Raw genomic sequence first — 27,018 nt, 5'->3', positions numbered from 1 at the left:
GCTGCTGGGTTGTTGCCCTCCTACGGCCTCCTCCACGTCTCCTGATGTACTGGCCTGTCTCCTGGTAGCGCCTCCATGCTCTGGACACTACGCTGACAGACACAGCAAACCTTCTTGCCACAGCTCGCATTGATGTGCCATCCTGGATGAGCTGCACTACCTGAGCCACTTGTGTGGGTTGTAGACTCCGTCTCATGCTACCACTAGAGTGAGAACACCGCCAGCATTCAAAAGTGACCAAAACATCAGCCAGGAAGCATAGGAACTGAGAAGTGGTCTGTGGTCACCACCTGCAGAATCACTCCTTTATTGGGGGTGTCTTGCTAATTGCCTATAATTTCCACCTTTTGTCTATTCCATTTGCACAACAGCATGTGAAATTTATTGTCAATCAGTGTTGCTTCCTAAGTGGACAGTTTGATTTCACAGAAGTGTGATTGACTTGGAGTTACATTGTGTTGTTTAAGTGTTCCCTTTATTTTTTTGAGCAGTGTATATATGAAGTGATCTGATATTGTATACCATGGAATGTAGGTAAAATATGTGAAATATGAAATCTGAATAAAAAACAAAAACTTCTAAATAAATCCTGACAGCCAATAGGCACTAGATGGAGCAAGAGACTAACATTACTAAGTGACCGTAACCGCCGAATCAATACAATAGACCCATTACCTCTCTGTCCTCAGTTCTGCCCCGTCATAGAGCCATTACCTCCTGAGTCCTGTACAGTCTGCAGATAATACTGACCCTGTAACTAGCAGCTCTGCTCACCCAGGCCTCTACACTGCAGGAAAATGCTCCTCTCAAAACAAAATTAGTAAATCGTTCCTCCATTTGACCCAGACTTTATGGTAACAGACCTAGAAAGAGAGTCAAGGTAACGCATAAGCCTTAAAAAAAAAATCAATAAATAGTCCATGAGAGGTGTTGTGCATATAGGTGATGCATGAATGTTTTACAGAGCTATCATTTAAATAACTATTTGAGTATGTGTGTGCATGAGTATGTGTGCGCATGAGCATGTAAAGGTTAGTTTAATGTAATCTGAACTAGCTGGCCCAAAAACAAAACAGCACAAAGTCATTTTAAAACGACTCTCTCTAGTTCTGAACACAACCATCAGAGATAAAAGCTCCTCTACTACATACATCTCTCCATCACCGCAGGACCACGTGGGTGAAGCTAGGTGGGTGATTGTGAGTGTCTCCAATCCATGCAGCTTTAGAAAAGAACCCAGTGCCTTCAGTGCTCTCTTTGCCTGTGGGTGTGTTGTCAGCTGATGAGACATGCTAAAACCGACACTCACACACACACGCTCCACACGTTCCACCATGTAGAAACCAGGTGGAAAATATGATCTGACAATGGATCAGTGTAATATTAGGACTTTACCTAGGTCTGACTCACTGCCCATGACCTCAGTGTGTGTTTGAGACTAACCAGGAGGTTCAAATAAAACTAACTGTGTTGAGGTTATTGCAGGACATAGCCTACATTCACCCTGTTGGGCGGCGCACAATTGGTCCAGCATCGTCCGGGTTTGGCCGGTGAAGACAGTCACTGTAAATAAGAATTTGTTCTTAACTGACTTGCCTAGTTAAATAAACGGTTAAATAAAAATGTTTAAAAAATGTGTTTCTGATGCAACAGTAAACAGTTGTGACAGAACAGAGTGATGATGCACGTGATATATTAATCTGTCAACAGGACGACAACATCAAATAGCCATGCCTGAACACCCCCGCCTCACACGTGATCTATTACAGCGCAAGCCTGTGTGTGTGTTAGTATGCATGTCCACAGGAAAAGCTATTCATCAATACTGCATGATACCAACACTGGAGCTCAATGTGTGAGTGTATGTCTGCTTACGCATGTGTATGATGTGGCACAACAGACTGGATACCATGAAAACCTGTCATCATAACAAACTGCTTAAATAATCTGTGATTTTATTCATTTTAAATATGAAAAGCTCATAACCTCGGTACAGTCAGACAACACTTGCTACGGAACAAGCAACGATGAGTTCCCAATTTATGACCTGGCACACGCACCCAAGCACACACCCTGCAGTGCAAAGATCAGAAGGACTGTCATGGCTGCCTGTTATTCAGAAGCAGTCACCAGCCTCTTAAATTTAGATAAACTCAAAGCACCTGCCACACCAAACACCACGCAGACACACGTGCCTGGTTGCAGTGGTGAAAAAAACCTGAGTGAAAGAATTAACAAACAAATGGTCATTAATTATAGGAGGGGAAAAAATTGGGCAAGGAGACCAGATAAGTAGGTAAGGTAAGATGTACCCGGGGCAACACTGCAGTAAATACAACCTGTCAGACATATACTGACAAAACAGCCCTGTCATCATCAACATCAGAGGTTGTTTAACCCAGCTGATTGACTGAACAGGCTTCTGGTTTAGTTAAGGGTTACATGGCTGACTGAAGCCTCAATCCCCGGGGCCCAGTTTTCAAAAATTATCTATCTAGAATTTGCCTATCGGATAGGATTAAATGCATAGAAAGCTAACTAAAAAGCAGCATTCCCCAAGAGAGGATGGCTTTCACTTCAGCAGTAATACATTCATGAACTTCTTTGAGGAAAAGATCATGATCATTAGAAAGCAAATTACAGACTCATCTTTAAATCTGCGTATTCCTCCAAATCTCAGTTGTCCTGAGTCTGCACAACTCTGCCAGGACCTAGGATCAAGAGAGACACTTAAGTGTTTTAGTACTTTATCTCTTGACACAATGATGAAAATAATCATGGCCTCTAAACCTTCAAGCTGCATACTGGACCCTATTCCTACTAAACTACTGAAAGAGCTGCTTCCTGTGCTTGGCCCTCCTATGTTGAACATAATAAACGTCTCTCTATCCACCGGATGTGTACCAAACTCACTAAAAGTGGCAGTAATAAAGCCTCTCTTGAAAAAGCTAAACCTTGAACCAGGAAATATAAAAAACTATCGGCCTATATCGAATCTTCCATTCCTCTCTAAAATGTTAGAAAAAGCTGTTGCGCAGCAACTCACTGCCTTCCTGAAGACAAACAATGTGTACGAAATGATTCAGTCTGGTTTTAGACCCCATCATAGCACTGAGACTGCACTTGTGAAGGTGGTAAATTACCTTTTAATGGCATCAGACCGAGGCTCTGCATCTGTCCTCGTGCTCCTAGACCTTAGGGCTGCTTTTGATACCATCAATCACCACATTCTTTTGGAGAGATTGAAAACCCAAATTGGTCTACACGGACAAGTTCTGGCCTGGTTTAGATCTTATCTGTCGGAAAGATATCAGTTTGTCTCTGTGAATGGTTTGCCTTCTGACAAATCAACTGTAAATTTCGGTGTTCCTCAAGATTCCGTTTTAGGCCCACTATTGTTTTCACTATATATTTTACCTCTTGGGGATGTCATTCGAAAACATAATGTTAACTTTCACTGCTATGCGGATGACACACAGCTGTACATTTCAATGAAACACGGTGAAGCCCCAAAATTGCCCTCGCTAGAAGCCTGTGTTTCAGACATAAGGAAGCGGATGGCTGCAAACTTTATACTTTTAAACTCGGACAAAACGGAGATGCTTATTCTAGGTCCCAAGAAACAAAGAGATCTTCAGTTGAATCTGACAATTAATCTTGATGGTTGTACAGTTGTCTCAAATAAAACTGAAGGACCTCGGCGTCACTCTGGACCCTGATCTCTCTTTTGACGAACATATCAAGACTGTTTCAAGTACAGCTTTTTTCCATCTACGTAACATTGCAAAAATCTGAAACTTTCTGTCCAAAAATGATGCAGAAAAATGTATCCATGATTGTTACTTCTAGGTTAGACTACTGCAATGCTCTACTTTCCGGCTACCCGGATAAAGCACTAAATAAACTTCAGTTAGTACTAAATACGGCTGCTAGAAACCTGACTAGAACTCAAAAATGTGATCATATTACTCCAGTGCTAGCCTCCCTACACTGGCTTCCTGTTAAGGCAAGGGCTGATTTCAAGGTTTTACTGCTAACCTACAAAGCATTACATGGGCTTGCTCCTACCCATCTTTCCGATTTGGTCCTGCCGTACATACCTACACGTACGCTACGGTCACAAGACGTAGGCCTCCTAATTGTCCCTAGAATTTCTAAGCAAACAGCTGGAGGCAGGGCTTTCTCCTATAGAGCTCCATTTTTATGGAATGGTCTGCCTACCCATGTGAGAGACGCAGACTCGGTCTCAACCTTTAAGTCTTTACTGAAGACTCATCTCTTCAGTAGGTCATATGATTGAGTGTAGTCTGGCCCAGGAGTGTGAAGGTGAACGGAAAGGCTCTGGAGCATCGAACCGCCCTTGCTGTCTCTGCCTGGCCGGTTCCCCTCTCTCCACTGGGATTCTCTGCCTTTAACCCTATTACAGGGGCTGAGTCACTGGCTTACTGGTGCTCTTCCATGCCGTCCCTAGGAGGGGTGCGTCACTTGAGTGGGTTGAGTCGCTGACGTGATCTTCCTGTTTGGGTTGGCGCCCCCCCCCCCCTTGGGTTGTGCCGTGGCGGAGATCTTTGTGGGCTATACTCGGCCTTGTCTCAGGATGGTAAGTTAGTGGTTGAAGATATCCCTCTAGTGGTGTGGGGGCTATGCTTTGGCAAAGTGGGTGGGGTTATATCCTGCCTGTTTGGCCCTGTCCGGGGGTATCATCGGATGGGGCCACAGCCTCAGGACTACCTGGCATGATGACTCCTTGCTGTCCCCAGTCCACCTGGCCGTGCTGCTGCTCCAGTTTCAACTGTTCTGCCTGCGGCTACGGACCCCTGACCTGTTCACCGGACGTGCTACCTGTCCCAGACCTGATGTTTTTAATTCTCTAGAGACAGCAGGAGTGGTAGAGATACTCTCAATGATCGGCTATGTAAAGCCAACTGACATTTACTCCTGAGGTTCTGACCTGTTGCACCCTCGACAACTACTGTGATTATTATTATTTGACCATGCTGGTCATTTATGAACATTTGAACATCTTGGCCATGTTCTGTTATAATCTCCACCCGGCACAGCCAGAAGAGGACTGGCCACCCCTCATAGCCTGGTTCCTCTAGGTTTCTTCCTAGGTTTTGGCCTTTCTAGGGCGTTTTTCCTAGCCACCGTGCTTCTACACCTGCATTGCTTGCTGTTTGGGGTTTTAGGCTGGGTTTCTGTACAGCACTTTGAGATATCAGCTGATGTACGAAGGGCTATATAAATAAATTTGATTTGAAATTTGATTTGATAGAAATAGAATGAATGGAAAGGGACGAATCATTGACCAGCCAGAGGTGTGGTGAGGGGGTGAGGACATCACAGGGAGCCAGGCAGCCACGCAAGCTCTGGCACTGACGCTTAAGAAATGACTCAGTGCTAAGCTAAGTGCTAAAACAAGAGCTACTCAGTGCTGAAGGGTAGCACAGGGGATGAGCATGCTACAGAGGGGCTATTTATATTGGTAATATAAAAGGCTACACTAAAGGCTGAGAGAGAAGGCTCATGCTGTATGCTAATGCTAACATGCTAGCCACAGAGTCACAAAACCCATGGGCTCTCATTCAGCTCTGTCACCAAAGAAAAGGGGATTAGTTCACAAAGTGAGGGGGAACAGCCATCAAATCCATAGAGACAGGATTATACACCACATATGACCTATCCAATGATATGGATACATTTAAATAGATTGTTTTAGAGCCCAAGGCTGTCATTTAACCTGCACCAGGCTCCAACAGTATCTAATGGAAGTTAAAACCCAAACATGTGTCTCAGTCCTTCAAGAATGTGAGACTACGTACTACTGCGCAGGAAGGTGGAGATTTGAGGAAGCTCATTTAGGAGTGAGAATATGGGAGTTTGATTTCAGAAGAACTTACTTTTTAACTTATGGCTGCAGGGGCAGTATTGAGTAGCTTGGATGAAAGGTGCCCATAGTAAACTGCCTGCTCCTCAGTCCCAGTTGCTAATATATGCATATTATTATTCGTATTAGATAGAAAACTCTGAAGTTTCTAAAACTGTTTGAATTATGTCTGTGAGTATAACAACTCATATGGCAGGGAAAACCCTGAGAAGTTCCACTTCCTGTTTGAATTTTTTCTGAGGTGGCAGATTTTCAACCAAGCTCTCATTGAAATTACAGCGAGATATTGATGAGTTTTCACTTCCTACGGCTTCCACTAGATGTCAACAGTCAATAGAACTTTGTCTGATGACTAATGTGAAGGCGGGCCAAAGGAGACAGGAATTAGTCAGGTCTGCCACGAGCTGACCATGCTTTCAACATGAGGACCTCCGTTCCACCGCTCTTCTGAAGTCAATGTAATTCTCCGGTTGGAACGTTATTCAAGATGTTTGTTAACAACATTCTAAAGATTGATTCAGTACATCGTTTGACATGTTTCTACTGACTGTTACGGAACTTTTGGACATTTCGTCACGTTATAGTGGATGCACTTTGTGACTTTGGAATTGTTTACCGCTAACGCGCTAACCAAAGTAGCTAATTGGACATAAATAACGGACATTATCGAACAAATCAAGTATTTATTGTGGACCTGGGATTCCTAGGACTGCATTCTGATGAAGTTCATCAAAGGTAAGGAAACCTTTATCATGTATTTTCTGGTTTCTGTTGACCCCAACATGGCGTCTAATTTGGCTATTGTTCTGAGCTCCGTCTCAGATTATTGCATGATTTGCTTTTTCCGTAAAGTTTTTTTTTTAAATCTGACACAGCGGTTGCATTAAGGAGAGTTATATCTATAATTCCATGTGTATAACTTGTATTATCATCTACATTTATGATGAGTATTTCTGTTGAAATGATGTGGCTATGCAAAATTACTTGATGTTTTTGTAACTAGTGAATGTAACGCGCCAATGTAAACTCTGATTTTTTTATATAAATATGAACTTTATAAAACAAAACATGCATGTATTGTGTAACATGAGGTCCTATGAGTGTCATCTGATGAAGATAATCAAAGGTTAGTGATTCATTTTATCTCTATTTGTGCTTTTTCTGACTGCTATCTTTCGCTGGAAAAATGGCTGTGCTTATTGTGGTTTGGTGGTGACCTAACATAATCGTTTGTAGTGCTTTTGCTGGGTGAATGCACCAACTTGTAAGTCGCTCTGGATAAGAGCGTCTGCTAAATGACTTAAATGTAAATGTAAAAGCGGACACTTTGGTGGGATTAACAACAAGATTACCTTTAAAATGATATAAGACACATGTATGTTTGAGGAATAGATTTCTGTTTGAATTTGGCGCCCTGCACTTTCACTGGCTGCTGTCATATCGATCCTGGTAGCGGGATGCAGCCATAAGAAGTTAATCTAAACCTAAAATCCAAGAATTAAGAGACTGAAGTGAGAGAGCAAGTGACAAAGAGTGAGAGAAAGGAGGGGGATAAATTATTTTGTGCCAAGCTATTGTCTCCCCCAGTGACCTAATTTCCCACGGGCCGGACAGACAAGGTTAGACTGGGGCTGTTCAGCCGGTGACACAAGGAAGGGAAATGTAATTGTGCCTGCTCACTAGAGCAGCAGAGACACATGGGCCTTCACTCAAGGCAGCAGCATGCTCACAGAGACGGAGCGTTAGAGAGAGGGGGGTGGGGTAGGTTGAGGCAGACGGTGTGTGATGTGCAAAGTAATCCATTGCAAGTGTGTGTTCTTATGTGCACGAGTACATTCCTGGGTCCAGGACCAGACAGCGTATTGGTCACAGGAATTCCAGGTATGATTCAGCACATCAGTGTTCAGAGAGCTAACAGACTAGTAGACGACCTCTATCAACACCATTCAATACTAATACAGGGAGAGACGGGACTAGACAGACAGAGGGGTGAGAGATGGTTAGACAAAGAGGGACAGAGTGACTTACCTCTACGTTTCATTCCCAATGACTGAAGTTTAAATTAAACGCTGCACAAATTAGAAGTTACAATACAATGTCATACCCCTTCAAAGAGGTAAAAGGCCTAAAAGGAGGATCTGTGCCTGTTGAAAAGCTTTAGCCTAAAATGGCATCCCACATCTGCTTGATATAAAGGTGGTTCCTCCTACTCCTATCTATTGGTGAAGGAGGGTGTTATGCTATCTAAAGCCCTAAAGCCTCAGATGAAAGGTAGACTACAAACAGTCCATTATAACCTATTAGCAATAACTAGGCCTAGACACGCGCACATGCACCAATCGATCCCCTTTACGGCTTGAATAACAACAGATATCATCAAAACAGAGAGAAATAAAGTCAGAAAGAAAAGGCACATCTGCACCTGGATCAAAGAGGCCACTCACTAATTGGCCACTCACACAAGTCGCTGCAGAGTGTTCTCTGGGCTATGTAGTATGGAAGCAGAGAAGGAGAGAGATAGATACACACGTGCAGCAGCAGATTGCCAAAGAATAAAATAGCACATTAGCCTAGCGTATTTACTTGACAAACTCACCATAAAATCAAAGCACACGCATAATTGACACTGCCAGACTGCACACGAGACCCGAACACAGTTTAGAGTTCTCATCAGAACTGAAAATGTGCTCCCGGTTCGACACGATCCCGGCAAGCTGAGGCCTGGTCCGACATCACAGAAATGAGCCTGAACCCGATAAAATTAAATGATTAAGAAAACAGTAGGCTATATTGATTTCAACTGGTGTTGAGAACAACGTGGCAGAGGCAGGCAGCAACAAAGTGCGGAGATGAGGAAACCATTGGGCCTAGAAAAAGCACAGAGGAAAACTCACCTTAGTTATGATCAACTGAATTATGAAAACATTGGAATAGCAGGCTAATGCAATTGAAGGCATGTATCAAATTCTTGCTTATACAGAAACTCTTAGTCATATACAACCGTTATACTTATTTAAAACAATAGTCGTGTGTGGTCACCTAGATTATCATTTCAGCACTGTTTTGATTGGGACAGCCCCAATCACGCTGCTTCTAGACAAGCGTGGGGGACTCGTCTACATAAATCAATCAATGTCAGATCTTTGTTTTCACTGAATCTTCGTTTGGATATTTGGTAACACTTAAGGCTGCTGAAATGTTAGCTAAATTGAGGTGAGTGCTAATGATTATCTTTATTCTAGTTTGCTCATATATTAGCTGATTAGAACATTTTGCTAGCATGTTATAAAAGTGGATTTTGCTCTTCACTCACGCAGTAGCCTGTCCTACTCCCAACCAAAACCTGTGACTTGTCTGAATCAATCAATGTGATAATGTTTCACTGAATCTCTGTCTGTATATTTGGTTAATTGATCTCTGGCTGGACAAGTGGAAGTGGTAGCTCATTTATTAGTTCGCTCATCAATCACTGATCATCCAACAATGTAGTCCCTGTTAAGATATCTTGATATTTAAACAATTTCTCTTCATCTCCCCGTTATTTATGAGCTGATCTGCTATCTTATCTGTATAATCACCTTGATTTAGTCAAATATGAGATATTCTGTCATTCGTTGGTTATCTAGAAAGCTTAGCAACTTTGGTCATTTTACTTTTGTTTGACTGCCGTTACAAAGTTAATATGATTCGACAACGCTATAGCCTACTCGGGGTGTGTCTTGTGCGTCCTGAGCGCACCATTTCGAGAGAGCATTTCAGCAGTAGGCCTAGGCTGAATTGAGGAACATAACGCTCTGAATTTAAGAACGGCCTGTTACGCAATTCACAATGTTATGGCCGATCAAAGTTACTCTAACATGACTAAATATCAGTTTCACTTGCTGTGCAATCTTTACATAGTGCCGCAGACAAGACAGCAATGTAACGCAGGGACTATCTTATTTTGGGAGAATCCCAAGTGACCATACCTTGGTTTTAAAAGCTTTACATTTCAAAAATCGGAAGTGAGTTTCCCCAGAACTCTGAACAAATATGAATTATTCCCGGTATTGAACCTTGGTAGATTTGGGGGAAAATATTACTCCCTACATAAAAATAAAAATAAGTTTTACCTTTATTTAACTAGACAAGTCAATTAAGAACAAAATCGTATTTACAATGACAGCCTACTGGGGTGTTAACTGCCTTGTTTAGGGGGAGAACAACAGATTTTTACCTTGTCAGCTTGGGGATTCGATCCAGCAACCTTTCGGTTACTGGCCCAACGCTCTAACCACTAGGCTACCTGCCACCCCAATGAGTTGGGCTAGCCAACTTGTCTAAATATTCTAAAATAAAATAAAAACATTTTAGAAGGACAAGTTTGAAAAGGGCGTGATCTCATTGACTCAACCAAAAACACATATCTAACTTAAGCTTTCTTAAATGATTCAGAAAACCAATCGTTTTTTCTGGTATTTATTAAAGGTTAGCTGGCTTACTCGTTGATCCTGCTTTGTAGTATACCCCTCTGGAGCACAGACAGTGGAGTATTGCAACAGTACTTAGTTAATTTAGGCCTACAATGACTGCTAAATGGAAATAATACAGTCCAAGTTTGTTGTCTGGGTTCCAACACTGGTAGTATAATAACAGAGAGAGCAACACATACGCTACATGAAGATACATATTCCAGAATTAATGGATCCCAACTAATACCATAAACATACCATCATTGTGTCGCTTTCCACCGTTGCTATTTATGACTAATCGCAATGTGTATACTGCTATGGTAGTCTAATAAGGAGGCCTATAATCAATGCTTGCAGACCATGACAAGTATTTTAGTATCCAATAAACCAGAGGGGAATAATTAGTATAAAGCCAGGGATCTAAACACAAGAGGTAGCTAACCACATACGTCAGCTGAATAAACTCAATACTGCTGTCAACACAGACAGCTGGGGTTGTGTAAGGACAGGACAAGACAGGCAGGGCAGGTGACAGTGAGACTGACTCTGCTGATGCCGTTTTGGCTTCCAGATCATGTTTCAGTCCTGCTAAAGCAGTCATTTATCTTAGAGCTCCAGGAACAGACACACACTAGTGTTTTAACGATACAAGAATTTTAACTTCGATACAGATACCAAGTTTAGTATCACAATACTCAATACCATAACACAAAAACAAAAAAATATATACATATATATTAGCCAGTCACAGAATGGCACTTGATCCAGACAGAAACTCAGCTACTGTTGTGTTCAATCTTTGGGCATCTTTTGAGTTCAATATCATTACGTTTAAACCTTTTTATGTCCTTTTTTGTTGTTGCCAAAAACAAAACAAGATGTCCTGCTCTTTCTTACATCTCTCAGATAAAGGACAGACACTTCAGAACAAACTTCCTTGGTGGGGGGGGGGGGGGAGGTCTGTTGATCCATGTAGTGAATCTGTTATTCAATAGCAGTAGACAGGGCTTAGACTGATTGGTTTTTAAGAAATTAATGACGTCATTCGAGGTTGAATGTGGCTATGGAATCTGAATTTTTGGCTTTGGAATCTAGTTGAAACCAGACGGGAGGCAAAGGCAGTCAGTGAATGATTTTTGGTGGTGAGGAAGACGAAGTGAATTAAAGTTTTTGGTGACAGTCAGCTTTGAAATTAGCACATTTTGCATTATGGTTTGCATATTATCGCAAACAGAGTACTACAAGGTAGTGAATTCAGCTGTAAGCTAAGACTACAATTAAAGCTGGAAGCTACTGGTATCGTCTTGCATTGTAAAACTGTTGTACTACTGATTGTCTAAATGATTTTTGTACTAATCTAAAATTTGACACAGGTGATTAAAGCCCACTCGTCCAAACTTAAAAGGACCCTACGAAATCGACTTTGATTGACCACATATTTACAAATACTCCAGAGAAATATGCTGGGAGTGGGGTATTTGCTTAAGATATTAGTGACCACTGTCCCATTGCATGTGCCAGGGATATACGGATGCCTCGATTCAATCCTCGTTTTATCAAAAAGATACATTTTAAACATTTCAATGAACAGGCCTTTTGTGACCTATATTTGTCACTTTGATTGTGTTGCATCTATACCTGACCCAAAGTTGGCTCTGAACCACTTCTAAAATGTTTAATTGTATTGTAGATAAACATGCTCCCTTTAAAAAAGGTTCAGTCCAGAGCGATCTGAAGTCATTCACAACAGAGATGCTGCCTGGGCCAAAGGTGGATTCACAGACTCGGCCCAGACTGGCAGTCTTTTAGGCAGTTGAGAAATCTGTGTGCAAAACTAGTTAAAAAGCTAAATCAGACTATTACAGTTGAAGTCGAAAGTTTACATAAACTTAGTTTAAATGTATTTGGCTAAAGTGTTTCACAATTCCTGACATTTAATCCTAGTAAAAAATTCCCTGTCTTAGGTCAGTCAGGATCACCACTTTATTTTAAGAATGTGAAATGTCAGAATAATAGTAGAGAAAAAGATTTTTCAGATTTTATTTATTTCATCACATTTCCAGTGGGTCAGAAGTTTACATACACTCTTATTAGTATTTGGTAGCATTGCTTTTAAATTGTTTAACTTGGGAAAAACGTTTCAGGTAGCCTTCCACAATAAGATGGGTGAATTTTGGCCCATTCCTCCTGACAGAGCTGGTGTAACTGAGTCAGGTTTGTAGGCCTCCTTGCTCACACACTTTTTCAGTTCTGCCCACAATCCTTTCTATAGAATTGAGGTCAGGGCTTTGTGATGGCCACTCCAATACCTTGACTTGGTTGTCCTTAAGCCATTTTTCAACAACTTTGGAAGTATGCTTGGGGGTCATTGTCCATTTGGAAGACCCATTTGCGTCCAAGCTTTAACTTCCTGACTAATGTCTTGAGATGTTGCTTCAATATATCCACCTAATTTTCCTTTCCTCATGATGCCATCTATTTTGTGAAGTGCACCAGTCCCTCCTGCAGCAAAGCACCCCCACAACACGATGCTGCCACCCACATGCTTTATGGTTGGGATGGTGTTCTTCGGCTTGCAAGCATCCCCCTTTTTCCTCCAAACATAACGGTTCTTTTTCTTGTTTCATCAGACCAGAGGACATTTCTCCAAAAAGTACAATCTTTGTCCCCATGTGCAGTTGCAAACCGTAGTCTGGCTTTTTTATGGTGGTTTTGGAGCTGTGGCTTCTTCCTTGCTGAGCGGCCTTTCAGGTTGTCGATATAGGACTCGTTTTACTGTGGATATAGATACTTTTGTACCCGTTTCATCCAGCATCTTCACAAGGTCCTTTGCTGTTGTTCTGGGATTGATTTGCACCCTTCGCACCAAAGCACGTTCATCTCTAGGAGACAGAACACGTCTCCTTCCTGAGCGGTATGACGGCTGCTTGGTCCCATGTGGTTTATACTTGCGTTCATCTGTACAAACAATAGTACGTGGTACCTTCAGGCGTTTGGAAATTGCCCCCAAGGATGAACCAGACTTGTGGAGGTCCACAATTTGTTTTCTGAGGTCTTGGCTGATTTATTATGGTTTTCCCATGATGTCAAGCAAAGAGCCACTGAGTTTGAAGGTAGGCCTTGAAATACATCCACAGGTATACCTCCAATTGACTCAAATGATGTCAATTAGCCTATCTGAAGCTTGTAAAGCCATGACAACATTTTCTGGAATTTTCCAAGCTGTTTAAAAAGGCACAGTCAACTTAGTGTATGTAAACTTCTGACCCACTGGAATTGTGATAGATTATTTCACTTATAATTCACTCTGTCTAAGCAATTGTTGGAAAAATGACTTGTGTCATGCAGAAAGTAGATGTCCTTAACGACTTGCCAAAACTATAGTTTGTTAACAAGAAATGTGTGGAGTGGTTGAAAAAGGAGTTAACTTCACTAGGGTAGGGGGCAGCATTCGGAATTTTGGATGAAAAGCCCAGAAGCCCAGAAGATAGGATATGAATATAATTGGTAGATTTGGATAGAAAACACTCTAAAGTTTGCAAAACTGTTAAAATGGTGTATGTGAGTATAACAGAACTGATTTGGCAGGCGAAAACCTGAGAAAAATCCATCTATGTAGTAGGATTTTTTTTGTTTGTAGTTTTCTATTCAATGCCATTACAGTATCCATTAACTTAGGACTCAAATTACAGTTCCTATGCCTTCCACTAGATGTCAACAGTCTTTAGAAATTGTTTCAGGCTTGTATTCTGAAAAATGAGGGAGTAAGAGCAGTCTGAATGAGTGGACCCTGTAGTGTCACAGAGCTTTCTCATGTACACGACAGAGAGAGTGCCTTTCTTGTTTACCTTTTATATTGACGTTATTGTCCGGTTGAAATATTATCGATTATTTAGGCTAAAAACAACCTGAGGATTGAATATAAACATCGTTTGACATGTTTCTATGAACTTTACGGATACAATTTGGATTTTTTGTCTGCCTGTTGTGACTGCGTTTGAGCCTGTGGATTACTGAAGAAAACGCGAACAAAACAGAGGTTTTTGGATATAAAGAGAGACTTTAACGAACAAAACAAACATTTATTGAGTAAATGAATGTCTTCTGAGTGCAACCATATGAAGATCATCAAAGGTAAGTGATTAATTTTCTCTCTATTTCTGACTTGTGCAACTCTTCTACTTGGCTGGTTACGGTTTGTAATGATTTGTCTGCTGGGCGATATTCTCAAATAATCGTAAGGTATGCTTTCGCCGTAAAGCCTTTTTGAAATCTGACACCGTGGTTGGATTCACAAGAAGTTCATCTTTAAACCCATGTAAAATACTTATATGTTTTCATAATTTTTTATAATGAGTATTTCAATTTGGCTTCAACTGTGCATACATACACACATACTTCATGCTACAGTAGAAACAACACTATATACAGAAAATAAGGCACTTACTTTGATAGGAACGCACACAAGTCCAAAGTTATTATTTGTAAGGAAAACAACAATGGAGCCAATGCGAGCACCAACCAAAAAATGTGCCAGTTCATGCAAGAATGAGCAAATGTCTGCATACTTGATGTGCGGAAGAAATGGGGAAGGGCTCTCCTCGAAGAGTGAAGTTTGTCCGGCTCAGTAAAGCCTCAAACATAAATTGTCCGCAACACTGAAATGGGCTACTTCTATGTGAATGAATGAGGAGGCGGAACAACCATCAATTCAAACTGTTAGAAAATACAACTTGTTCGAAAATAACTTGAAATTGATAAGTTGAAACATAGCCTATACATAATTAGCAGGCAGCGTGTGTTAAATGCGTAACAATCAAATTTTGGAACAGATAGTCCATTCTGACATCACGTGCATTAAACAACTCACGCTGGTACGACCGTTAGAGATATATTCGGAACTCACGTATGAAAAGGTTAAACTACTTTCATATTTACTTTGAATGTGTGTCTTTTGAAGTACAGGCTACATTTGGCCTTTATATTTGCCAAATTGAATGTTCTTTTTAATATAAGGTAGAATACAAAGTCTCAAAATAAGGATTTTCAGTCAACCAGATTTCATAGCTTTTGGCAATGGCTCACATAACTTTTTTTGGCACTCACATATGTCCCCCTGTTTTTCTGACCAAGTCGAAAGGTTAATGAAACAATATCAAATACATTTTAGTCCATTGAGTGTTAGTACGAAATTATGCAATCTAGTAAAGATCAAACTCTGACAGGCAGTGATTCTCATCCATATTGTTTTTGAGTAAAAGTTATTGTAGATGCATTTTGAGTACGATTGTATGCAAACTTTGTGCAAAGCTAACTTTTTCACATTCACAGCCCTAACTCTGATTTTGTTGGACATAATAATAAAAACCTCTCACAGTGAATTGTAATTTTGTTAGTTTGGGACAGTTATGAACACTTCATGGACTAGTTAGCATCACTGCACAACGCGATCATGATAAATGTTCATGCCCTTCCTACTGCTTCTGAAGTGTGTTTATGTTACCAAACTAGCCAGCGGTCAATCTTACTCTGTGTGATTGTGATTCATTTCTGGTATTACTCACGTTCTTACATGAACTGCAATCACACGTTGTTCTGCTAACTGGAGCATTGCATGTGATCACATGGCATAATAAAAGTCTTAAATCCATAAACATAATTAAGGTCTTAATCCATAAGAAACTTTCACCGGTCATGCTAAGTTTGTTTTAGGACTGACCCTAATTAATCGACTTGTCGGCTGACCAATAATAAATATATATTTTTTTTCTTTTTAAAATCGAGCAGTGGCAAATATATTAGGGCTGTCGCCGACTAAAGAAAATCTTTGTCGACAGAGTATTCTTTTGACCAATAGAATGGTCAAGTTTTATAAGGTGTACAAACTTTTGACTGGTTTTATATATAGACACATCCTGTTTTTTAATCAAATCAACTATACGCAGTGATGAAAAGAATGAGATAATGCTTGATGAAATAAGACATACAAATGACTAGAGGGGGTCCGACCGCAATTGATTAGATTGAGCCGGGCTCAGACTTGCTGCACTGTGTTAAAATAAATGACAGCGAGTGACTATGTGACTAGCACCCGTTGTCTTACTCACTCCTCCCTGCTGCAGCTACCACCGCAGAACATCAGTGTTTATCATGCTGTCCGCGTTACTGAAGCTGCAACATAATTACAGCCATTTCTGACTGAAAAGTTCTGTTACCAAAAATCCTCATTTGTTTACGAAAAACATTCCCTATTCCCTCAACCCTTGCTCTCTTTACGTGACATGTATGCATCGCATGCACGAAACAATAGGGCCTGACCTATAGTCCATATCATAATCTAATCAATAAATTGGTTAAAACAAACTCCGAACACAGTAACATGCTGACCAAACCGGACACGCGCATGTTGATTTTGTACCCCCACACCAGACACGATCAGGCCACGCAGGATGAAATATCAAAAACTCTGAACCAATTATATTATTTTGGGGACAGGTCGAAAAGCATTAAACATTTATGGCAATTTAGCTAGCTAGCTTATTTGTCCTGGGATATAAACACTGGGTTGTTATTTTACCTGAAATGCACAATGTCCTCTACTCCGACAATTTATTATTTTTTAATTTAACTAGGCAAGTAAATTAAGAACAAATTCAAATTTACAATGACGGCTTACCCCGGCCAAACACGGACGACGCTGGACCAATCGTGCGCCGCCCTATGGGACTCCCAATCACGGCCAGATGTGATGTAGCCTATATTCGAACCAGGGACTGCAGTGATGCACTGAGAGGCAGTGCCTTAGACAGCTGCACCACTCGGGAGCCCAATTAATCCACAGATTAAACGGTAAACCGAATTCCTTTCTCGTTATCTCTCTTCCTCAGGCTTCTTTTTTTACTTCTATGAACTTTACATGGCAGTTGGCAACTGACTTTACGGTGGATTACTACAACCGACTGGAGTGTGGACGTCAGTTCATCTTTCAATCACCCACATGGGTATATTCTCCGAAACACCAATGAGGAGCTGGCCTGTGGGTATATGACCTTAAAAACCAATGAGGTATTGGGAGAAGCCGGACTTGCAGCGCATTGAGCGTCACAAATAGAACACATTTCTATTTTAGCAGACGCTCGCTAAGGTGTGCGAGCAGTGTGGGTGCAATGATTGAATAACATGTGTACATTTATTTTGCAACGCTCGCACACGCAACGCAAGTGGTGTGGTCAGCATGTAAAAGTATTCAGACCACTTGACTTTTTCCACATTTAGTTTCCGTTACAGCCTTATTCTAAAATTGATTAAATTGTGTTTTTTCCTCAATCTACACACAATACCCCATTCTACAAATATACACATTAACATGTATGCTTGATGTGTCAATTATGTAAGACATTTTGTTTCTCATTTTGTGTGCAAATGTCACATCTATTACACTGGAACAGCCCAGAGGTCATCTTCAGGTAACATTTTGTTCTTATGCCTTGATTGGTTTTCACCAGCACCGTTGTCCTCGGTGTAGGTAGGCTATGTGACATGTCCTTTACAAAACACTAACTGTCACCTGTATCAGTTAGGTGAACTAGAAGAAACACCACAACAGTCCAAACTAACATTACAATTCGCTGTGAGAGGTTTTTATCATTGTGTCCAACATCAGAGTTAGGGCTGTGAAAATAAAAAACAAGGAGAATTATTGGCAAGGGACGAGAGCAGTGGGTACTTGCAGGGGTTGCAACCAAAGATGCTAACGTGATGAAACCTTAGGCCTGTGTGTTTTGGGGATCCAACTAAACAGAAAAGTATGTCAGCAATATGACTCAATATACTTTGCATTTCAGGGCTAAAAAAGATCTGACCACTGTCAGCATTACAACGACGAAAGGGAAAACGATGGAAGGCATGATGTCAATTATCCTAGTACAATAGAGACCCAAATTTAGAAGGCAGAAAGCAGTCATTAGTTATCCATCACCAAACACTAACGCCTAGATCACACTGACAGCGTGATTGGGTAAAATGGAAACAACATTCACCTTTTGCTACCATTTCTGTCAAGCTGTCTACACATACAGTTTGATGCACACGTTCGATAAAACCAACATATGCACCACACAGAACGCACTGCAACTCCCTCTGCAACGCAATGCTGCAAGGCAAACGCAGCGTTCCATTGGAAACAAATGTACTTCTGGTATACCAAAACGCAATGACCGAGGCGTAACACCCTGATTGAGTGCGCAGCCTAGCAGTGTGTGTAATGAGGGGTTAACACGGAGTAAGGATTCATTAATTGCTGCTGCCTGCGCTGATGAACTCTCTGACAGTGGAGCTGCCTGGGCAGTATAGGCGTGTCACTGACACAGCCACTCAACATCATCTTACTGACATCTGCTACAGCACGCTCTGTCAGGTACTGAAAAAACTAGGTCTATACTAGAGGTCGACCGATTATGATTTTTCAACGCCAATACCGATTATTGGAGGACCAAAAAAAGCCGATACCGAGTAACCGGACGATTTTTAAAAATGTATTTGTAATAATGACAATTACAACAATACTGAATGAACACTTATTTTAACTTAATATAATACATCAATAAAATCAATTTAGCCTCAAATAAATAATGAAACATGTTCAATTTGGTTTAAATAATGCAAAAACACAGTGTTGGAGAAGAAAGTAAAAGTGGAATATGTGCCATGTAAAAAAGCTAACGTTTAAGTTCCTTGCTCAGAACATGAGAACATATGAAAGCTGGTGGTTCCTTTTAACATGAGTCTTCAATATTCCCAGGTAAGAAGTTTTAGGTTGTAGTTATTATATACGATTTGTATTTCATATACCTTTGACTATTGGATGTACTTATAGGCACTTTAGTATTGCCAGTGTAACAGTATAGCTTCCATCCCTCTCCACGCCGCTACCTGGGCTCGAACCAGGAACACATCGACAACAGCCACCCTCGAAGCAGCGTTACCCATCGCTCCACAAAATAGTGATTTTTTTGTGAATGCGCTTGTTAAATCACCTGTTTGGCAAAGTAGGCTATGATTCAATGATAAATTAACAGGCACCGCATCGATTGTATGCAACGCAGGACAAGCTAGATAAACTAGTAATATCATCAACCATGTGTAGTTAACTAGTGATTATGTTAAGATTGAATGTTTTTTATAAGATACGTTTAATGCTAGCTAGCACCTTACCGTGGCTCCTTGCTGCACTCGCATAACAGGTAGTCAGCCTGCCAGGTAGTCAGCCTGCCACGCAGTCTCCTCGTGGAGTGCAATGTAATCGGCCATGATCGGTGTCCAAAAATGCCGATTACCGATTGTTATGAAAACTTGAAATCGGCCCTAATTAAATCGGCCATTCCGATTACTCGGTCGACCTCTATTGTACATGTACCTATGTGTCTGTGTTAGTGGTGTGAACGTTTAAAACAAAATTGGGATCCTTAACTTCTCTAGGGTATGTGGGACGGTAGCGTTCCACCTCGTCAACAGCCAGTGAAACTGCAGGGCGCCAAATTCAAAACAACAGAAATCCCATAATTTAAATTCCTCAAACATACAAGTATTTTACACCATTTTAAAGATGCACTTGTTGTAAATCCAGCCAAAGTGTCCGATTTCAATAAGGTTTTACGACGAAAGCACACCAAACGATTATGTTAGGTTAGAGCCAAGTCACAGAAAAACAGCCATTTTTCCAGCCAAAGAGAGGAGTAACAAAAAGCACAAATAGAGATAAAATGAATCACTAACCTTTGATGATCTTCATCAGATGACACTCATAGGACTTCATGTTACACAATACATGTATGTTTTGTTCGGTAAAGTTTATATTTATATCCAAAAATCTGAGTTTAGGCGGGACGCTACTGTCTCACTTGGCAAAAAGCCGGAGAAAATGCAGAGCGCCAAATTCAAATTAATTACTATGAAAATTACTATAAAAATCTAACTCATTAAATCACACATAAACGATACCAAATTAAAGCTACACTGGTTGTGAATCCAGCCAACGTGTCAGAATTCAAATAGGCTTTTCGGCGAAAGCAAACGATGCTATTATCTGAGGATAGCACAATAGTAAACAAAGACAGAGAAGCATATTTCTAACCTGCAGGCGCGACACAAAACGCAGAAATAAAAATATAATTCATGCCTTACCTTTGACGAGCTTCTGTTGATGGCACTCCAATATGTCCCATAAACATCACAAATGGTCCTTTTGTTCGATTAATTCCGTCGATATATATCCAAAATGTCTATTTATTTGGCGCATTTGATCCAGAAAAACACCGGTTCCAACTTGCTCAAACGTGACTACAAAATATCTCAAAGGTTACCTGTAAACTTTGCCAAAACATTTCAAACTACTTTTGTAATACAACTTTAGGTATTTTTTAACGTTAATAATCGATAAAATTGAAGACGGGATGATCTGTGTTCAATACAGGATTAAAACTAACTGTAGCTAGCTTTCTGGTCTCGTGTCTCTATCAAACAGGACACTTCAAGTGACCCTCCTTCAAGATGGCCGTACTTCTTCATTACACAAAAGGAATAACCTCAACCAATTTCTAAAGACTGTTGACATCCAGTGGAAGTGGTAGGAACTGCAAGCAGGTCCCTTAGAAATCTGGTTTCCCAATGAAACCTCATTGAAAAGAGAGTGACCTCAACAACAAAAAATCGGAATGTTTGTCCTCGGGGTTTCGCCTGCTAAATAAGTTATGTTTTACTCACAGACATGATTCAAACTGTTTTAGAAACTTCAGAGTGTTTTCTATCCAAATCTACTAATAATATGCATATCTTATCTTCTGGGGATGAGTAGCTGGCAGTTTAATTTGGGCATGCTTTTCATCCAAAATTCTGAATGCTGCCCCCTAACCTAGAGAAGTTAACATTAAGAAAAATACCCAAATGAAAAACAATATTTTGGGGTGGTTTGTCCCCACAAAATTAAAATCACTGTAAGCCAAGAAACTGCAAAATACAGCATTCCTGGTGGCCGAACCCTCTCTCTCTCTCCGTCCCCTGCTAGCTCGATATGAAAGATGTGAGTGTTTGTGTTCTCTGAAGTACAGCAACTAAGTCTCCTCTGTTCCAAAAATACTGAATCTTAGGAGACGATTGCTAGCAGAAGATGTGTTTTCTTTCAACTAAATGTCTTGGTAAGTCACGGTATTTAACTAATTTTAAAAGTACTTTTTTAGGATAGAGTGGTCTGCTCTGCACGCAGGTAGCAGGCAGCAAGCGCAAGCAGGTCTAGATTATTTGATGGAAAATTCTGTCCGCCTAGCGATGGACGTTAGTCCCGCTTCAGAAGCGGCATTCCTTTACAAACAAGTAAAATGCCCATTCAGTGGCGCTTCAAAACTATCTCCAGACAGGGTTTCATGTCGGCATTTAAAAATAAGTAGTTTACCCTTATGAACAAATATACCCTTGAAAGCGCCTCAGCTACGGCATATGACTGCCCGGCCATAGCGGTTGTACATACTTAATAGGACCATTATTCTGCTTTGAAGTGGATTTTTTTAAACAGAAAACCGATTTTAAAAGATTGTAGTTTAAACATCAAGCAAAATGGTCCATTTGTTAAATCCCTAGTCTGTGTGTTTTAAAATGCAGAGTCACTGCAGTCTGAGGTATACAAAATGTCACTTCCAGCTGAGCACTGCCCTATCTAGTGTCTAAGGAGTAGCATAGAGCTCTCTGACAGTGAGAGCGCACACATGGTTGTGTCTGCCATCTCACATACACACACTGTCTGGCATCCCACTCACCCACACACAGTGCTGCCGTGGCGACCTGGATTCACCCAATCCAAACAATTCCTAACCACCACCAGGCACTCAGCCGGCTGCATCACTCCACTAGGAAGAACTCCCCCCGCAGGCTAGAATGCAAGGTCATGTCCAGGACACTGTGTTTTAAGGCCAATGCTGACTAAACATTTAAATGGTCTAAATGTCATTCAGCACATCAGATACAACATTATGGAAGGAATGTTAAAAGCAGCATGCTGAAGGTAAAAAGAGACAACATGGGACAATCTCTTTAGTGATGTGTCGATCAGCTGGCCTACTAGTGTAGGAGATACTGTCACTTTTATACCCCAATATCAATCAATCGATCAAAAACATATACTAAAGGCACTGATTTGGGACTCACCCATCATCGTCTCCATCCACGGCTTTGAAGAGTCCGGCAGAGGAGGTTAAGGCACTGACGGCCGTGGCGGCAGCTGCATTACTTTCAGTCCCCAGGTTCGTGCCTGCCGCAGTGCCACCCTCCCCAGCCAGCTTGGCCATGGTCTGGGCCAGCAGGGCAGACTGGTCCTGGAAGAGAAGGCGCTGGGCATCCTCCAGCTGGGTGGTGGTGAAGGAGGGCAGGCTGGCGTACAGGGCACTGGCTTGGGAAGCCACAGCCTGGGTGTGGGCCTGGGCACTGTTGAAGTCCTGGGGCATGCTGACCCCGGGTGGCTGCGCCTGGGGGTGAGACTGAGCCAGGCCACTGCCGTTCTGGGGGTCACTCTGGGGGTTAGGAGGAAGCACATTGGAGACTAGACAGCCCTGGTTAGGGGGGGCAGTGTTGGACAGCTGGGTGGCAAGTCCTTGGGCATTGCTTGGGAATGACTGCTGTTGTTGATGATGTTGGTGGTCCAGGGGAAGAGAGTGTCCTTGTGGCTGCTGCCCAAACCCAGTCACTCCTCCTGGGCCCATCTGAGGCATTAACCCCCCTCCTACAGCAGAGGCCTGGATTGAGGTCTGTTGGGGCTGCTGTTGGATGAGACCCTGGGGTTGGAGCTGGGGTATGGAGCCAACCACCTTCTGCTGCGAGACTCCCATCATCTGCCCGGATCCAGGCAGGGCCTGTGGGACAGCAGGTTGGGGTAGGCCTGCCTTGGGCTGGGGGTAGTCTGGAGGCATGCCCCCTCCCTGGCTCAGCCTGTGCACCGGGGCTACCTGGGGAGTCGCAGAAGGCTGCTGTGTAAGAGCATAGCCCATCTGCTTCTGGAGCACCCCCACTAGGCTCTGAGCTGAGCCAGGAGCCGGGTTGGAGGCTGCCTGGGCGTAGGTGAGCGGCTGCTGGTGAATAGGAGTGGTAGGGTGGCCTATGGTGGTCTGGAGGCCCGCCATGTTGATGGGGGCAGGCTGGTGAACGCTGGCAGGGACTGAGGGAGCCACGGTGGTCAGCAGGTGAGACTGGGGGTGGGACACCACCATGGGGAAACCTGGGCGGGAGGTCTGGAAGGACGGAGGGGGGTTGGAGTAGTCCTGGTAGTGAGGGTGGGGCTGGAGTAATGGGGGGCCTCCAGCATCTCCACTTCCCACACTCTCTGTGTAGTGACTCAGTGTGCTGACTGTGCTGCTCACTGAACTCCCACTGGTGCTCTCCCTCTCCGACCCCCCTTTCACACTCTCAGGCCCACACGGCCGCATGCTCTCCACAACCCGGCCACTAGGGGCAGTAGCCTCAGAGGACAAGGGGGCAGGGGCCGAAGCTGGGGTCTCCTTGTCATAGTACTCAGCACATGTCCATCTTCCCTTTTTAAATGGCTCTGAGCTGGAGTCAAGCTTGACCACTCTGAAACGGGAGCTAGTGGTGGCAGGAGCTGGGGTTGGGGGGGGCTGGGAGGAGGGGACTGAGGCTAGAGCCATGCCCGAGGAGCTCATCCCTGGCTGAGGTATGGCAGCTCCTCCACCCTGTGTGCCACTGGAGGGCCCCAACACCACAGAGCCACTGGGAGCAGCAGAAGTCATACTGATGCTCGAGTTCACAGTTCCAGAGCTTTGGTGTTGGATCAGATTGACATTGGGGTTGCCAAAGTTACTCCCCATCAAACCTCCAACCCCCCCACCGCAACTCATCACACTAGGGGGGAAGCCACCACCACTGCTGCTTGCACTGGTGCTAACACCTCCCATCACAGATACATTGGAAGAGCTGTACATATTCACATTACAAACATTGCTGGTCAGGGGATTAGCTATGCTAACGGAAGCTACTGCAGCAGAGCTGTGCATTCCAGGGAGAGAGACAGCTGCTACAGGCTGAGTAGCAACACTGGCAGAACCCACTGAAACATTCTCCAGAGGTACCTCCATGGTAGAAGGCATCTTTAGGGCACCCCCAGCCCCTCCAGAGGTAGGGGTAAAGTGGGGGTCAGAGGAATGAGGCTGAGCCAGGGCCTGCTGAGGATGATTATGTTGCCTCTGGTGATGGTAGTGGTGCACATTTCCGTTCACCACCCGTGCTGCTCCGTGCTGGGGTCCCTGGGGCAAGGAGTGGGGGGGCTGGTTGGGGGAGATGGCCCCGGGGGTGTCCGCCTCATGAAAGTTATTCAGCGTCTCCTCCGAGGAGCTCCTTGCACCCCCAGCCATGTCATTTGCCCTGGAGAGGGAGACATCCAGAATCTCTGAAGAGGACAGATCCTCTGTATGAGACTCATCCAGATCATCATAGCTCTCCGTGTCCTCCGCAATGCTGTTGTTGGTGCTCACAGAGATCTGTGCTGGAGTCACGCTGGTGATCTGGAAGCCGCTCTTCTTCTTCATCATCATCTGAGACCCAGAGGAGAGAGCCTGGGGCTGTGGCTGGGAGTGCAGGTTAAGGCTGTGGGGAGGGTGCTGAGGCCCAGGGGAGGATGATCCAACAGGAGGTTGAGACTGCATCAAGAGGGGGGATTGGTAGTCTTCAGTGGGAACGTGGCATTTGCTAACAGCTGAACTAGTCGGTGTTGACATCGTGGGAACACTCCCGGCGCCGGTGTTAATGTTGCTAACATTACCCCTTCTTGGAAAATTCGCCGGGTGCGCCATCTTTCTGACGCTGCCAGAGTCTCCTGCAGAATGAGGATGGTGCATATTGAAAGATTCCAGGGGATAACGTTACACTTCGTTAGGGCCGCCGTTTTGACAAAGACTGATATTTAACAATAACTTAATTTCAACCGACAAAAAATAAATCTGTTTTAAAGACAAGGTTCAAACATTTAGCTTTTTGGGATATCTAATACGTCTCCCCTCGTGACGGAGAATGCTCGCGTTTGACAATCAGTTGACGAGCCGAAATGCTAACAAGCTAACTAGCTTGTTAGCTAGTCTAACGTAAGCGTATGGACTTGCTAGCCAGTTACAGGCGCGTATGTTCTCACATACAAGCCAGCATTTCGTCGTTGTACTATATTATCTCAATGGTTAAAATAAATTGTTATAACACAAACTGAGTAAACAGTAAGCATCCAAAGCGAGAGCTGATACAGAAGTGCAACGTTAGCTCCATCACTATCCACACACTGTGGTGAGTTGCATTATTGAATTTCTCAGAAGCAAAAAATGAAAACAAGCAATCCTTTACCGATATAAGGTTGTCCTTGGGAGAATATATCCACTTAATTCTCTCGCAAAACGGGTTAATCCATTCTGAAAAGTCTTTGTTATAGCTAACGTTAGCTAGTCCAATGTTTGCTGTATCACTCCCTCTTCCAAAAGCTATTCACAACCAGTCCGCCTTCTTGTTCTTGCACTGTGGCTCGAACCGTTGAAGTGTGACGAGACTGATGGGAGGAGGGTTTCCACTAGTTACCCCAGCCACAGAGTGAAAATTGGCTATATCGTAAAGATTCGTGAAAACAAAAATGCTTTTTGTGCTTGATTTAAGGTTAGGGTTAGGCATAATATTAGCAGTGTAGTTACGGTTGAGGTTATGTTTAAAATATTAAGAGAATTGTCAGAAATGGGCGGTGTTTATGAATGTGTGGCTGTGGTAACTAGTGACGTCGGGGAGGAGAGAACTTGCTAACATGGCGACCGCGCATGCTCTATTGATGCCCAGACTAGTCAGACAAAAAGCAGTCTGGAGAGAAGAGGCTGAGAGAACAGGGGAGAGGCAGGCAACGGACAAAAAATAGTTTCAGTAGGCCTAGATCATGTTCCGGAAAATACCAAGCGACAGAGACGGTGGGACAAAACGACTCTTACAGAATATTCCCATTCCTTTACCATTGTGCAACCCAACTGGATAAAATCATATATGCTTGCAGCTTGTCATGATTTTAAATAGGCTTGTGAGAGATGGATAGGGAAATGTGTTATGGGTGTCATAATGCCAATCACATTATTTTCATGAACAGTAGACAAGAGTATCAACATGGTGCGATATATCACAAAAAAAATGTATATTCCATCAGCCATATTGTTATGTCGTTTTCCTGGGCCTCAGAGTTCTGTTTTACCTTTAACTTCTAACAAAAACAACAAAAGGAAATGTTTTGGTCTGAACAAAACTTTAACAACACAAACAACAAGATCAGTTGTGTGTTTTTACTGAGAAACAAAAGGCATGCAGACAGAATGTTCTGCAGACAGAATGGAGCCGGCCAGACGTGTTCACTGCACTGACGATTATTCTACATGCATGTATTGTGAGAGTGTGTGTTTATTGTGGTGGGTACTCCAGGTCAGCAACCCCTCCCGTTGCCAGGAAGTCTGTTCTGGATGTGTGTGTGTACCTCCAACTCCCTGTATTCTGGTGCCTTCTGTTTTATCACTGTTGGCTGCCATCGAGACCAGACCCACCTGTTGTTGTGAATGTCTTAGTGAATAACAGCAGATAGTCTGGTACCATCTGAATGTGCTTTGTTTGGCTAACTTC

General features: G+C 42.8%; 1 protein-coding gene across 3 annotated transcripts in view; it reads right to left on the bottom strand.

Moving 5' to 3' along the window:
- LOC139546559 (TSC22 domain family protein 1-like) overlaps positions 1–25,916 on the bottom strand; it is a 78,903-nt gene extending 52,987 nt beyond the window's left edge. Inside the window, exons 1-2 of one of the 3 annotated variants that reach the window (XM_071355082.1) lie at positions 25,723–25,909; positions 22,534–25,207 (exon numbers count right to left, since the gene is read on the bottom strand). In XM_071355082.1, coding sequence (XP_071211183.1) covers positions 22,534–25,184 — 2,651 coding nt within the window. In that variant the 5' untranslated portion in view covers positions 25,185–25,207; positions 25,723–25,909. Of the gene's footprint in view, positions 1–491; positions 2,712–22,533 lie in introns of those variants that run through there. The other 2 variants (XM_071355084.1, XM_071355081.1) reach the window with 2 other exon arrangements.
- Between the last annotated feature and the right edge of the window lie 1,102 nt (positions 25,917–27,018).

This window comes from Salvelinus alpinus, chromosome 20 (assembly GCF_045679555.1).
Source record: "Salvelinus alpinus chromosome 20, SLU_Salpinus.1, whole genome shotgun sequence".
In the NCBI taxonomy this organism is placed as follows: Eukaryota; Metazoa; Chordata; class Actinopteri; order Salmoniformes; family Salmonidae; genus Salvelinus; species Salvelinus alpinus.
Note: the sequence above shows the minus strand (reverse complement) of the source record. Positions and strands in the feature narration are given on the sequence as shown.